Source organism: Tiliqua scincoides, chromosome 1 (assembly GCF_035046505.1).
Source record: "Tiliqua scincoides isolate rTilSci1 chromosome 1, rTilSci1.hap2, whole genome shotgun sequence".
Lineage (NCBI taxonomy): Eukaryota > Metazoa > Chordata > Lepidosauria > Squamata > Scincidae > Tiliqua > Tiliqua scincoides.
The window spans coordinates 250,234,876-250,248,304 of record NC_089821.1 but is presented as its reverse complement, the minus strand read 5'-3'; the positions used below and the strand labels follow the sequence as shown (position 1 = coordinate 250,248,304).

Sequence of the window (13,429 nt, the reverse complement as noted above, 5' to 3'; positions counted from 1 at the left end):
AGGAAGAAAGGGGGCAATTAATGACATTCAATAGTTGTGCTCTGTTCTATAGAGTGACAGCAAGGAGGAAGAGTTGTCTTCATTATCTGCTGCAAAAGGCTGAGCAGCTGATATTTAGAACCTCAGCCTAGCATATACAGAGTCTCAGATTAGCACCTGAGTTTCTTCCATGATGCTGCAATCTGAATCCAGAGGAAGAGCTGCAGCCAGTACAACTGGAGCCAACTCATTTGCAGAGGGGTTGCCATGGACTGCATAGAGACCTCCTCCCTGACTGTGGGGCCTCAGGATCAGCTCCTGTAGCTTTCAGCCTGCCCCAAAGTTACGGCAAGCTGAATTTGCCATCTTATAGTGCTATCACTGGATTCCTCACACAGAGAGGGTTGCTATCTAGCTAATTCTTTTACCCTCTTCTCATACAGCTGGCAGTGGTCCACATCAGCTCACTTGTCTGGTCTTCCTATTTCTTTCACAACCAGCGCCAGAGACTCTTCCCTTATCCAGTATTTGTGGACATGATGAGCCATACACACGACAGTTCTGCCCTCGGCAAAACGGAGACTTTCGTCCCCTTCTCCTGGGTTAGGTGAGTAGCCCTGCAATGACGCTACTCGATTCTATGGTGACCCAAGGGTCAGAGTAGAATTAAGAGCCTCCATGTTGGGTGGTTGGCCAGACATAGAGGCCCAGGATCCGGTGGAGCAAAGCTCCACCGGTCCTGCCTCCCTCCTGCTCTGCTCCCTCCCTCCAGCACACCCCCACAAACCTCTCCACTGCCTGGCAGTCTGTGCAACCACCAAGCAGTGGAGCACCTGTGCTCCACCGGTGCTAGTCCAGTGCTGGCCAGCACCGACGCTCCACCAGCACTGGCCAGCACTAAGCGAGCACCAACGCTCCACCGGCCCTTAGGATTGGGCCCTAAGAGTGTGTGGTGTGAAGTCCCAGGTTCAAATCTAGCCACAGCAACGAACTTGCAATGACGTTGCCATCTTCATTAAGCTAGAGGCAAAGGAATTGTGGAAAAAAAATTTCACTGGGTACAACATGTCTCACTCGTGCCAAAATACACCTATGACATTCCCTGCACCACACAGATTTGTCAGATGCAAAAATAATCTCATCTCTCAGCCTCTGCCCCTCCTCGAATTTACAAGGTGACAATAAAAACATATAAAGCATCTTGAACACTTGAAAAGTGCAATATAAATGTGTCCCTGGTCTGCAAATGGAAGGAAAATGGGAAGGAAACATTCCTGCCCTTGCGTGGCTGGCATGTGCTTTATTCTTTAGATTACACAACAAGAACTTCCAGTAACAAGTTACGATTTCCTCCTTTAAAGTAATTTCTTTTAGGAAGCATCATGTAACAACCTTTGAAACTATGCTCCAGTTCTTAACAGATGGTAATCATGCACAGTAGCCAGTAGGTGGCATGCAACTGGTAGCAAGCCACTTTTCAAGGTCTGGTTGTTTCTGGCTGGTCAGATCTGTTGGGAAAGAGTAAATATTATGCCTCTGTTAACTTTGCTTGAACATAGAAGCCTTTTGATGGGAGAGGGAAAAAGAGACCCTGAAAAATTCTTCCCCAAACTAGTATTGATTTTGAAAAAGAAATTGCAGGTTTGACCACCTCTAGTCTCATTTTGCAGGTGTCCAGCTCCTGTTGCAATAATTAAGATCTCCTGGGGTATGTGTGTTTAAAAAGAGCCCTGCCCACAGTTCAAATAAAGCCAGACATTTTTCAGAGAGCAATATCCTGAAGATTATAAGTGGTTTTTCCTTACTGGCCTCTTTGTCGGAGTTTTAAGGCTGGCAGAAGATCTGTGTGTCTGTCATGTTGTGCTGTTTTCCGTCTAATTACCTCAACAACATCTTAATCAGATTTTCTTTTTGCGATGGGAGATAGCCAAGAGATTCTAAAGGTAAGTGAATATTGTGTATGTGTGTTTTCAAGCAAGTCTCTAGTTTTTAGAAATAGCTACATTTCAGAATGCCTTACAAGCCTCTGGAAAGATTGAACTCTCCTACTTTTTGTTACTGTGGCTAGGAAATGGAAGCTTTAAACTAAAAACGCCATTATGGCTTCTGCTTGAGAGTCACTGAGATGTGCTTTTGGCAGGGTTGACAAAGTAAAATCAACTTCTAGGACAAAGTGTGTACACTGTTTTGAAACATCAAGCTGTTCCAAATCCACATATTGACATTCCCCCAATGTTGTACATAACTTAACTGTACATATTGGGTAGAATCCAGAGTTATTCTTCCTCTGGAACAAGTAACTCTGGATGCCCCATGTGTATGTGTGCATGCTATGTATTTTTAAGAAACCATAGGCCTATTGTTGCAGTGGGGCTAAACCTGTCACTGATCATCCCAGTAATCATTTTTCATAGGCCCACCCTGCCTTTTGCTTCTTGGTCACTCTAGGATGTGACTAGACCAGTGTTTCCCAAACTGTGAGATGTGGCTCCCTAGGGAATCACAGAAACCAGCCAGGGGAGTCACAGAATCCTTGTGAAAAAGTCCCTGTCCTATGTAATGTACTGTATAGGATTGTAGCCCTAATGGGGAGCCGCAGCCAATGGCACAGTAGGTTAAGGGAGTTGCCAGTTGAAAAAGTTTGGGAAGCACTGGACTAGACTGTAGAGACCATTGAAAGAATGTGGAAAACTGGCATAATAAAGTAAAAGGCAAAGGCAGTTAACCTAAACATTTTAAGAACTTAGAAAACTATCTTTTAATGAGACCATTGGTCCCTTTGGCTAGCTGGTTGGCTGGCTGGCCTTAGGGCAGTGTTTCTCAAGGTGGGTAGTGAGCCAATTTCAGGTGGGTCCCCATTCGTTTCAATATTTATTTTTAATATATTAGACTTGATGTTACCATGGTATGTGACTGCATTTGGGGAAATGATACAAACCTGTACTTTTTACAAGCTACTATGTATATTCTTTTAACAATTATAGTAAATGGGACTTACTCCTGGGTAGGTGTGGGTAGGATTGCAGACTAGAATTGTTAAAAATGTTCCTGCCTGATGATGTCACTTCCAGTCATGACATCACTTCCAGTAGGTTCAGACAGATTCTCATTCTAAAAAGTGGGTCCTGGCGTTCAATGTGTGAGAACCACTGCCCTAGGGGGTTCAGTAGGAATCTGTCCCATCTCATTTGGAAATGCAGCAACTGAACCTAGGAATTTCTGCATGCAAAGTATATTCTCCACCACCAGGGCTAGATTAAGTCCGGAATACTATACACACTTACCTGGGAGTAAGTGCCACAGAACTTAATGGGAATTACCATTGATACTCATGTATAGTACTTGAAATTTTTGCCAAGTAATCAAGCTCAAATTATCACTTCGCCTTATCTCCAGGTCAATCAGAGGGCAAAGCCTTTCAACTCTGAAAAGTTTTGTTTTCTCAAGCATGTTTCAAAAATGTTTCTAATTTCTATGGCAACTGGGAAATTCCAGCCAAAGTTAACCTTTTAATCTCCTTCCATCTGCTGCAGCCTGGTTCTGCTTGGCAAATGCTTGCAAAGCAGGTCTGTTTTTTGAAACACCAGGATGGGACCCTCCTTCCCAGGCTACAATTCAGTGCACCATTACTTCAGAATAACACCCATGGAAAGCAGAGGGTCTACTTCTGAGTAAAAAAAGGTTGCAAATATATGCAGCTGCATCTTTCTGCTTTGAATTGAATTTCACACTCCCAGTTATGTGTTATGGGTTGTATGTTGTACGTAGAGCTTCTGGCTTAACACACCAGGCACCTTAAAGGTGGATTGATTCATGGTTCAACCTTTTTCATTTGCATATCCCTTAGCAGCCTATTTCCATAAATTGTACCCTTCCTATTAGCAAAATGTTTGTAATTAGTAAGACAAGCCCTCATTTCCTCCATAGGAAAGCCCAGACTTCATGTATTCATCACATATTTTCTCTTTTCATCTGTCTGAAGAACAGAAGACTCTGCCTTTGCACTGTTTTGCACCAGATGTGTGCTGAGAAATTCTGGGTGATTGATCACTTTCCATATTATGTTTCAACTTTTTACAGTGCTGGTTTTCAATCACTGGTTCATACATGAATAGATGACCAAAAACTAGCTATTGGTGGGGCTTTCCCAGCCAACTAGCTACCTCCCTTCCAGGCCGTGCATTCTGGAGCATGGCTTGCCTTTTTCTGCCAGCATTCCATTCTTTTTCAAGTACCCCTAAAGGTCCTGTTGAGTGTCCCTGGGAGTACATGAATACCAAGTTGGGAACCACTGGTATGTTGTTTACAGTGCACTTACACTGATAGTGTTTACAAAAAGGTGGTGAAGACCAGAATTTAAAAAAGAATAAGAGTGTATCTTATGATCTTTTACTGTGTTTTTAATAAATTAGAGACTGTATAGTTCTTAGGTAACAATTAGTGGAAGGTTATTTTTAGGATCTGGCCTCCTGAAAATATTTTGGGATATTTTACCCAATCAGACAAAACTACAGTCAGACACCCCCCTAAGTTTAACCCCCAACTTATCCGAGGGTCATAGAAAATTCCATGATTGTTGGCTCAAAACTTGCCCTCAACTTATCTGTGGGTCGACTTATGGGCAGGTGTCTGGGGTACCTCTGAGCAAACATCCATTAGCTTACACTGCAAAACATGATGGAGCCTAAATGATTTCAAGCCCAAGAGAATCCATACCAAAACATTTCTAACAAAAGATAAAGAAAATAACAATATTAAAGTTTTATGTTTGCATATGTTCATAGGTGGAGGTACAATGAACAACTCATTAAGTATAAATATCTTGCACTTAATTCATTTGCATTATGATGTACTTTTCAACAGATTACATAAAACTTGAAATATTTGTATTTAGAGGCCCTAACACCAAATTAACTTAGCTTGTGCATAGATCTGGCCCTTTCTAGCACTGAGCTATAACCTCACCACCTGCATAGTTCCCAAGAGCCAGTACAGCCGATGTCATCATCAAACAAGTGCTGCATTCATCATAAAGATGAAAGGGTAGTTGGTTGCTTTCCAAATGCTAATTTGTAACAGCCATCAGAGCCACTTCAATAGTATCCACAGATTGTTTATAAAACTCAGGTTTGCACCCATCCATGTTGATCTTTTATTTGTAAGTTACTGCCCAATTCTAAGCTTCCTGGTGCCCACTGGAGGGCCAGGAAGCAGCAGGAGGTCTCCTCGGAGGAAACCCCAAGCCCCACAATGGGATTTCTCAAGTCTGCACTGGCTATTTTGTGACATGAAGTTCTGAATTCTGCAGAGGAGAGCTCCACTGGTGTTGCCCCCCTTCTGTCCTACTTTCTCCCCTCACCCCAGAACACCTCTCCGCCACCCCAACAAACCTCTCCACCTTCAGGAGCTCATTCCTTTCTCCAGGCAGTGTGTGGTTGACCGTAAGAACACAAGAACAGCCCCACTGGATCAGGCCATAGGCCCATCAAGTCCAGCTTCCTGTATCTCACAGTGGCCCACCAAATGCCTCAGGGAGCACACAAGACAACAAGAGACCTGCATCCTGGTGCCCTCCCTTGCATCTGGCGTGCTCTCCTTTGCATCTGGCAGTGCTGACCTGGCACTGAGTGTCGCGAATGTGCCTTACAGCACATTTGTGACACCTAGCACCAGTGTAAGGTCGATCCAAGGAGCTCAGAATTGGGCTGTTATTAACCTTAAAACAACATTCCTGAAATCCTGATAAGTTCGTCTGAACAGCAGAAATGCAATAAAAACAAAGTTTTCCCAACATTTCTCTAAGTGACCTCAGTCAATTATATTGTTTTTGATTATCAGAGGCAAGAAGGTGGTGGCCAACAACAGGAAGATACAGGTTTACCAAAAGAAAAACCCCCAAGAAGGATTATTCACTTTACAAGTGGTGAATCAATGGAAGAATACAGCACAGAGGAAGAAGATACAGCAGAGGAGGGTCGTGAGCTGCTCCTTGATACTGTGAGATTAATTTTGCATACTGGAAGAGTGACAGGGCTACTTCATTTTTACTGGAGAATGAAAAAATATAAGGAGAAGGGTGGAAGAAAACTTCTTAATTCTAAGTATTGGAAGCTTTTGACAAAATGGGAGAGTGAACATAAGAACATAAGAACAGCCCCACTGGATCAGGCCATAGGCCCATCTAGTCCAGCTTCCTGTATCTCACAGCGGCCCACCAAATGCCCCAGGGAGCACACCAGATAACAAGAGACCTCATCCTGGTGCTCTCCCCTACATCTGGCATTCTGACTTAACCCATTCCTAAAATCAGGAGGTTGCGCATACACATCATGGCTTGTACCCCATAATGGATTTTTCCTCCAGAAACTCGTCCAATCCCCTTTTAAAGGCGTCTAGGCTAGACGCCAGCACCACATCCTGTGGCAAGGAGTTCCACAGACCGACCACGCGCTGAGTAAAGAAATATTTTCTTTTGTCTGTCCTAACCCGCCCAACACTCAATTTTAGTGGATGTCCCCTGGTTCTGGTATTATGTGAGAGTGTAAAGAGCATCTCCCTATCCACTCTGTCCATCCCCTGCATAATTTTGTATGTCTCAATCATGTCCCCCCTCAAGCGTCTCTTTTCTAGGCTGAAGAGGCCCAAACGCCGTAGCCTTTCCTCATAAGGAAGGTGCCCCAGCCCCGTAATCATCTTAGTCGCTCTCTTTTGCACCTTTTCCATTTCCACTATGTCTTTTTTGAGATGCGGCGACCAGAACTGGACACAATACTCCAGGTGTGGCCTTACCATAGATTTGTACAACGGCATTATAATACTAACCGTTTTGTTCTCAATACCCTTCCTAATGATCCCAAGCATAGAATTGGCCTTCTTCGCTGCTGTCGCACATTGGGTCGACACTTTCATCGACCTGTCCACCACCACCCCAAGATCTCTCTCCTGATCTGTCACAGACAGCTCAGAGTGATGAAATGTCAGGCTATGGTTAGCCCTAATAAGTTTGACACCCTGTTCTAAACCATTATTTCATATAGCGGTTTGAAGTTAGCATCCATGGCACCTGCTGAGGCCCAGAAGTGATGTCACTAAGCAGGTGAAGACCAGAAATAAGCACTTTTTTCTCACTTAGGAATAGCTGCAAATGACAGATGAGAAAGCATGCAAACCTTGAACATGTTTTCAAGATATGGGAGAACCCAACTGTCACACGGTCATCCTTTCAGCAATGCCACTTCCACCAAGCAGTGTTCCCTCCAATTTTTTCTGCTATAATGAAGAACCATTTACAACCTGAGAAGCATATAGTTACTGTCAGCTTAAAATGGACAATGACGAGTTCAAGGCTGTAATCCTAGTCACATTTACCTGGAAGTAAGCCCCATTGACTATAATGGGACATGTTTGAGTAGGCCTGCATAAGATTGGGCTCTGAGTTAACCATAATGACCAAACCACCGACCACCTCTGATCCTTCCTCGACCACCATTCACCTTCTAATGCTGCCCCTGTCAGTCAGTACACCCTGGCCCTAACGTGCTTACTTTCTTTAAAAACATCATTTGTATCAGCTATTTGTGCTTATGACTGGCATCACTTGTATCTGCAGTCTGTATGCATTGCCTTGTTTTCCTCCAGCAGAATTAGGAAAATAAGAGATCAAAGGAAAGAGATAAGTTGGTGGCAACCGTCAGCAAGTGTAGTATAGCCAATGGTATAGCTGGAGGAGGGTGCAAAGCACTAAGTGCTGTAGGAAGCGGCACTGCAGTGTGCAAGTGGCCCCTCCTCCATCCCTTTGGAGCCATTCCAGGTGGTGGGAGCAAATGGCCTCTGCAGAACTTAATGCTTTGCACCCCTTCTAGCTACACCACTGAGTGTAGCCACATAATTCCTTCTGAATCTCATCCTTGTTTTCTTGAATGAGAGCAGGAATTTGCATCTATAACATTTAGAGAAAAACCTACCAAATTTGAATTAATGAATGAATAGAAAAGTTTGCAGTTTTATTCTAAGTACCAAAAAAAGTTTTCAAGTTGTAACAAATATTCTTTTTCCCCCTTTTTTTCTATATAACTCAGATGTAATATGTTCATATATGAATTTATAACATAAGGTGCTTGTGACAGTGAAGGTTTTGACATGGGCTTACCTGGAGTGATGGCTCAGAATATTCAGTTGCAACAAAGCAGTGTGCAGTGCAGATTCTGTGAGAGCAGAGACAGATATTAATTTCATTGGGATTAAAACATCACTGACAGATGATTTAATATGGGGTGCTAAAGAAGCTAGAAACTTGAACTCAAATCATAGCCATCCCTATCCCAAGGGCTCAGTGTGGCTATATCCATATACCCCTGCACCTAAGAAGACAAGAAAAATAGAGATGATTTTTTTTTTCCCCAAACATCATAAGTTCATTTTGGTTTAATTGTATTTATATTCTACTGGTAATGGAACCAGCACAAGACCTTCTGGTGACTGAGGTAGTGTGCCAAGTGCTGTCCTCCCCCCTTTACCTGGTAATGTGCCAGCCTCCTCCAACCCTCTAACTCACCTTACTCCTCTCCTTGACATTTCTGTTTTGTCCTCCCTTCCTTTTCCAATGCAAGGAGTGGGGAAAGGAGGAGAACCAGTGGAGACGAGTAGTTGGATGAAAGTGGGTGCTCCAAGCAGTCTGCTGCCTGAGGCAATGGCTTCAGTTGGCCTCATGGATGGGCCAGACCTAACTGGTAAGCCACCTTGGGTGCTCTCTGAGTTGGACAATGGAATAAAAACTCCTGAAATGAATCTCACAGGCAAAATTTTCCTGCATGATTTTTTTTTGCCCTGTTCTTTCAATAGGAGAATATTGCCAAGAAAACAATGCACATTTCTATATTTGTAAAACATGTTGAGAAAAAAAAAACAGATTTCAACAGAATTTGCTACGGAATTGCAAGAGCTTCAATTAGCTCTCTTTCTTGCTAGGAATCTACCATCCATTACAAACATGTAATCAGACTGCTAATGAAGATATGTTACTATAATGTGAGTAGTAGACCTATTTGTCTTTATTTTATAGGCCAAACTCTCTTGGGGTACTTACTTGAGATTTTGGGCACTTCGAATTGCAACTACAACTTTTTTTAGTAAGTATTTTTTTTTCATGGTAGTGGACACTTTGGCAGGATGGAAACATTGCCCTATCTCTAGAGAAAAACAAACTCATTGCTATTTGGTGTAGAAATCATGGAGATCCAGTGCTCATTTGTGTTGACAATACTGACATAAATTAGGCCAGTGGGCTAGGACAGGGTCCTGTGAACATTGCACTTGGAGTCGGTGGACAGTGTTACCCATGGAAGCCATCTCCTTATTTCTGCATACTCTTTTAATCCGCTAGGGCAGCATTTCTCAAACTGTGGGTTGGGAGCCACTTTCAGGTGGGTCACAGAGCACCTAGCAGAACTCCCACTGAAAATTCAGAGCTGAAAATACAGGGCACAGAGCTGCTGGGCAGGGCTGGCTCCCAGTGGGAGGGAGGCACAATGCTTTGCCCTGAATAGGTGGAGAGATAGGATGCTGGAAAGTGGGAAGGACTGAATGGTTGGAGAAGGATCCAAATCTGTGTTCCGCTTTGACTTCCGAGCTATGCAAACTAACAGCACAGGTGCCCTGTGTAATGGAACCTTTGGCTCGTCATGGCTTAGAATTGAAGCCTAAAGTGATGATGTCACTTCTGGCCTTGACATCACTTCCAGGTTAAGAACATAAGAACAGTCCCACTGGATCAGGCCATAGGCCCATCTAGTCCAGGTTCCTGTATCTCACAGTGGCCCACCAAATGCCCCAGGGAGCACACCTGATAACAAGAGACCTGCATCCTGGTGCCCTCCCTTGCATCTGACGTAGCCCATTTCTAAAATCAGGAGGTTGTACATGCACATCATGGCTTGTAACCCGTAATGGATTTTTCCTCCAGTAACTTGTCCAATTCCCTTTTAAAGGCACCCATGCCAGATGCTGTCACCACATCCTGTGGCAAGAAGTTCCACAGACCGACCACACGCTGAGTAAAGAAATATTTTCTTTTGTCTGTCCTAACTCTCCCAACACTCAGTTTTAATGGTTGTCCCCTGGTTCTGGTGTTATGTGAGAGTGTCAAGAGCATCTCTCTATCCACTTTATCCTTCCCATGCATAATTTTGTATGTCTCAATCATGTCCCCCCTCAGGTGTCAATGACATGACTTACAGTGGGTCCTGACAGATTGTCATTCTAAAAGGTGGGTCACAGTGCTAAAAGGTTTGAGAACCCCTGAGCTAGTTATTAGGTCAGACAGAGTGTGGCTTGCGGCAACTGGGTGCGCTGGTCTCAGGAACATTTCTCCATTACAGCTCTCTCCTCTGTTTACAAAATGAGGGTTTCAATGGCTATTTTTCTTCAATATGCTTCCAGCATGTGAATTCCTTGGTGGGAAGTTAGCCACATTGTTTGGACTCAATGAACCTAAATATCAGTATGCAATCAACGAGTACTACAGGACACAGAGACAGGTAAATGCCTTGCATGGAATAAAACAAGAAGGTATTTAATTTGCCCTTGAGGTGGCTGGCTTTGTTTTGCTTTTGATTTACTTTTGGATTTCAGTTATGAGTTCTACTTCACAGAAAATACATAGAATTTGGATCACAAAGACCTTGACACAAATGAAGGGAATGCAGGGACAGCCCGACCAGGTCCACTGCCTAACAGTACCCCAGCTTGTCTCTGCTGGCTTCACCAGGGTATGCATGTGTGCCCATGTACCCCCCTCCAACAACAAAGCTCTTTACCTTCTCATCATTCTCTGTCTTCACATAGGGTTTAAAGGGAACACATCCTTTAAACCAGTGATTTTTCAACCTTTTTCATCTCATGGCACACTGCCAAGGCACTAAAATGGTCAAGGCATGCCATCAGTTTTTTTGACAATTGACAAGGCACACTATGCTGCCAGTGGGGAGGTTTACATCCCCCAATGGCCCTACTAATAAATGATCCTCTCCCAAATTCCCACAGCACTCCTGGGGACCATTTGCGGCACGCCAATGTGCTGTGGCACAGTGGTTGAAAATGGCTGCTTTAAATGCTGTGGGACATAGGAGCGCCTCACTACTTCCTCCCCTCACTCCATCCTTGTGCAGGGTTTAAAGTTTAAAGGGACAGATTCCCTTTATACTCCCTGCAAGGAATGAGCAGAGAAAAGGAAGCAGATTATCCAATTTCACTCCTTTTTAGTGAGTGCAGAGTGGTTCAATGCGACTCACATCCGTGGCAGGCTGAAAAGAAGTGGTGGCAGACTCAAGGTGAAAGGCATCCACTAAAGTCTATCCACCCCATGTTCACAAGATTCCATCATGCCATATTCATGTAGTGATAAAGGAAGGGGCCTCCCATTAAAAAGTTCATTCAGATACAACCAACTTTACCTGCCTTACTTCTTACCAGGAACCCATTTCAGACCAGTCATTCTAATGAACTGAACCATTTCTGAATTATGGTTCATGTCCCAGAACACTGCCAACCCCATTAAATTACCTCCATAAATCAACTTATCTTTTCTTTCTTGGGCAACTCTTCAGAGAATTTGGAGCCAAATGACCTGCCTTCCTTGCTATGTGGAGAAACCTGTTGTGGGTTGCTTTCATAAGTGGATATTTTCTTGAAGGCTAAGCTGCTCAAAGGCAGATCGCAGTGTTTGCTTGTGAGACAGCTGAGCAACAAGAACCATGTGGATGGAATGCAATCAGCTTAGTATTGGGGAATTTGTGAAGTGCAAAGAGAAACCCTCCTGCTTGTGAAGATTGAGAACAAAGGAGGAACCTATGAAATCTGCTTGCATGAAATCATGAAAGACATTGTAGCAATCGCTTACCAAGACAAATGTCTCATGTTCCTGCATTGGAATTATCTCCTCAGTCAGGTTATGGTCATAGCCCTGTTCTTAAAAAAGCAGAGAGGATGCTTTATTTATGTTCTAGCTCTGACACAGAGGTTTAAAAATGTGACTCATTTATATTGTCCACAGGTAGTCAGGGGAAAAGAACAATCTCATTGAATTCTTAATTTTTTACAGTGTGCACACACAAACGCAATGAATATTAGGCTGGCCTTGACTGTTTCTATATAATTTATACCTTCCTAGGTTTTACTTTATAGATATTATTATTATATCTTTTGTTTGTTGTTGTTTTGTTGTGAACTGCTATGGGTCCTATGATGTATATCAAAATGAAATAGTTTAAGAAGAATTTATTGGATTTTCCAGAGTTTGAAAGCATGCCACTTAATTTAGGAGAACCTGTGTTTAATTGATTTTCACAAGAATACCATAAAATCCAATATCTGCAAGAAGATGCTTCAAGTTTCTTAAAAACAACAAATAAATGGGGGATAAAATGTCTCTTCCAAGGAAGGATAAAAGACAATGAACATTTGCAGCATTATCCAGCTGTTTATGAATACATTTGCTCAAGTGAGCTGAATGGAGAATGTGGATAAACAGCAATTTTGGAATGGGAATTCATCGGAGGATGTCATCTAGTTCCGAGTCAATCTGTATAATGTCTATTTAGAAACTATGCATGTTAACTATATGAAATTACTTATGTACGCTGCACATTTATGCCCAATCTCTGGTTTCTATACAAGTTCTCCAAACAATTCACATTAAGCTCAACATGCAAAACTAGAGCAGCCACCTAGGAAGCTGCTTTGTCTATTACAATTTAAAAATTCTTCCATAAGGTCATGAAAAACTCTGGCCTGGCTGTCATCATCATACACCTCCCTCAAGATATTATTACCAGTATAGCTTTGGTTTGGTATCAAATCTTTTATTGCCTGGGATATGTTTCAGGGAAATGAAAGTGACGAAGATGGCGAAGTGGTGGAAGGGGTCTCTGCACTCAATGAAGAACAGCACCTGGAGATGCAGAGTCTAGGATATGGGTCCATTCATCACGAAGACGTGCCTGTATTTTCTCAGAAAGATGCTGTTGAAAATGTCAATGAACTTGGAAAAGACAGTTGCTTGCCAGATCCAAAATGTAACCCAGTCGCTGGGAAGTGAAGGCTGCATTTTGAAACACTCCCCTGCTCTACAAAAATGTCTGCTGAAGAAGAAAATAAGTTGTTGGTTACTGAGAAAATGTTGTCAGTATGACTGTGAAAGTGTTTTGCTTGGGCTGCTATGGGGGGGGTTCTCAATAAGAAGAAAAATGGTGGTTCCCTATAGCAATGGCATCAGGAAAAAAAATATACGGGGGGGCAAGAAGGAGGAAAGTGCAGTTCTGGAGACAGGATGCATTTTGCCCCACATGCTAGATTTCTGAAAGAACAACTATATTTCACATTAACACTCCCATCCTACTTTCTCTGAAGAAAATCCTATTGATTTTGGAGTTAAGAGTTCTCTTTCCTACCATAG

The 13,429-nt window shown here is 42.9% G+C and overlaps 1 protein-coding gene across 1 annotated transcript; it reads left to right on the top strand.

The window, feature by feature from the left end:
• Positions 1-1,895: 1,895 nt before the first annotated feature.
• Positions 1,896-13,072, top strand: FAM177B (family with sequence similarity 177 member B). Its single transcript, XM_066623368.1, has 5 exons — positions 1,896-1,922; positions 5,818-5,976; positions 9,041-9,107; positions 10,417-10,514; positions 12,860-13,072. The coding sequence occupies exons 1-5, from the start codon at positions 1,896-1,898 to the stop codon at positions 13,070-13,072; spliced, it is 564 nt and encodes a 187-aa protein (XP_066479465.1).
• The last annotated feature ends 357 nt before the right edge of the window (positions 13,073-13,429 follow it).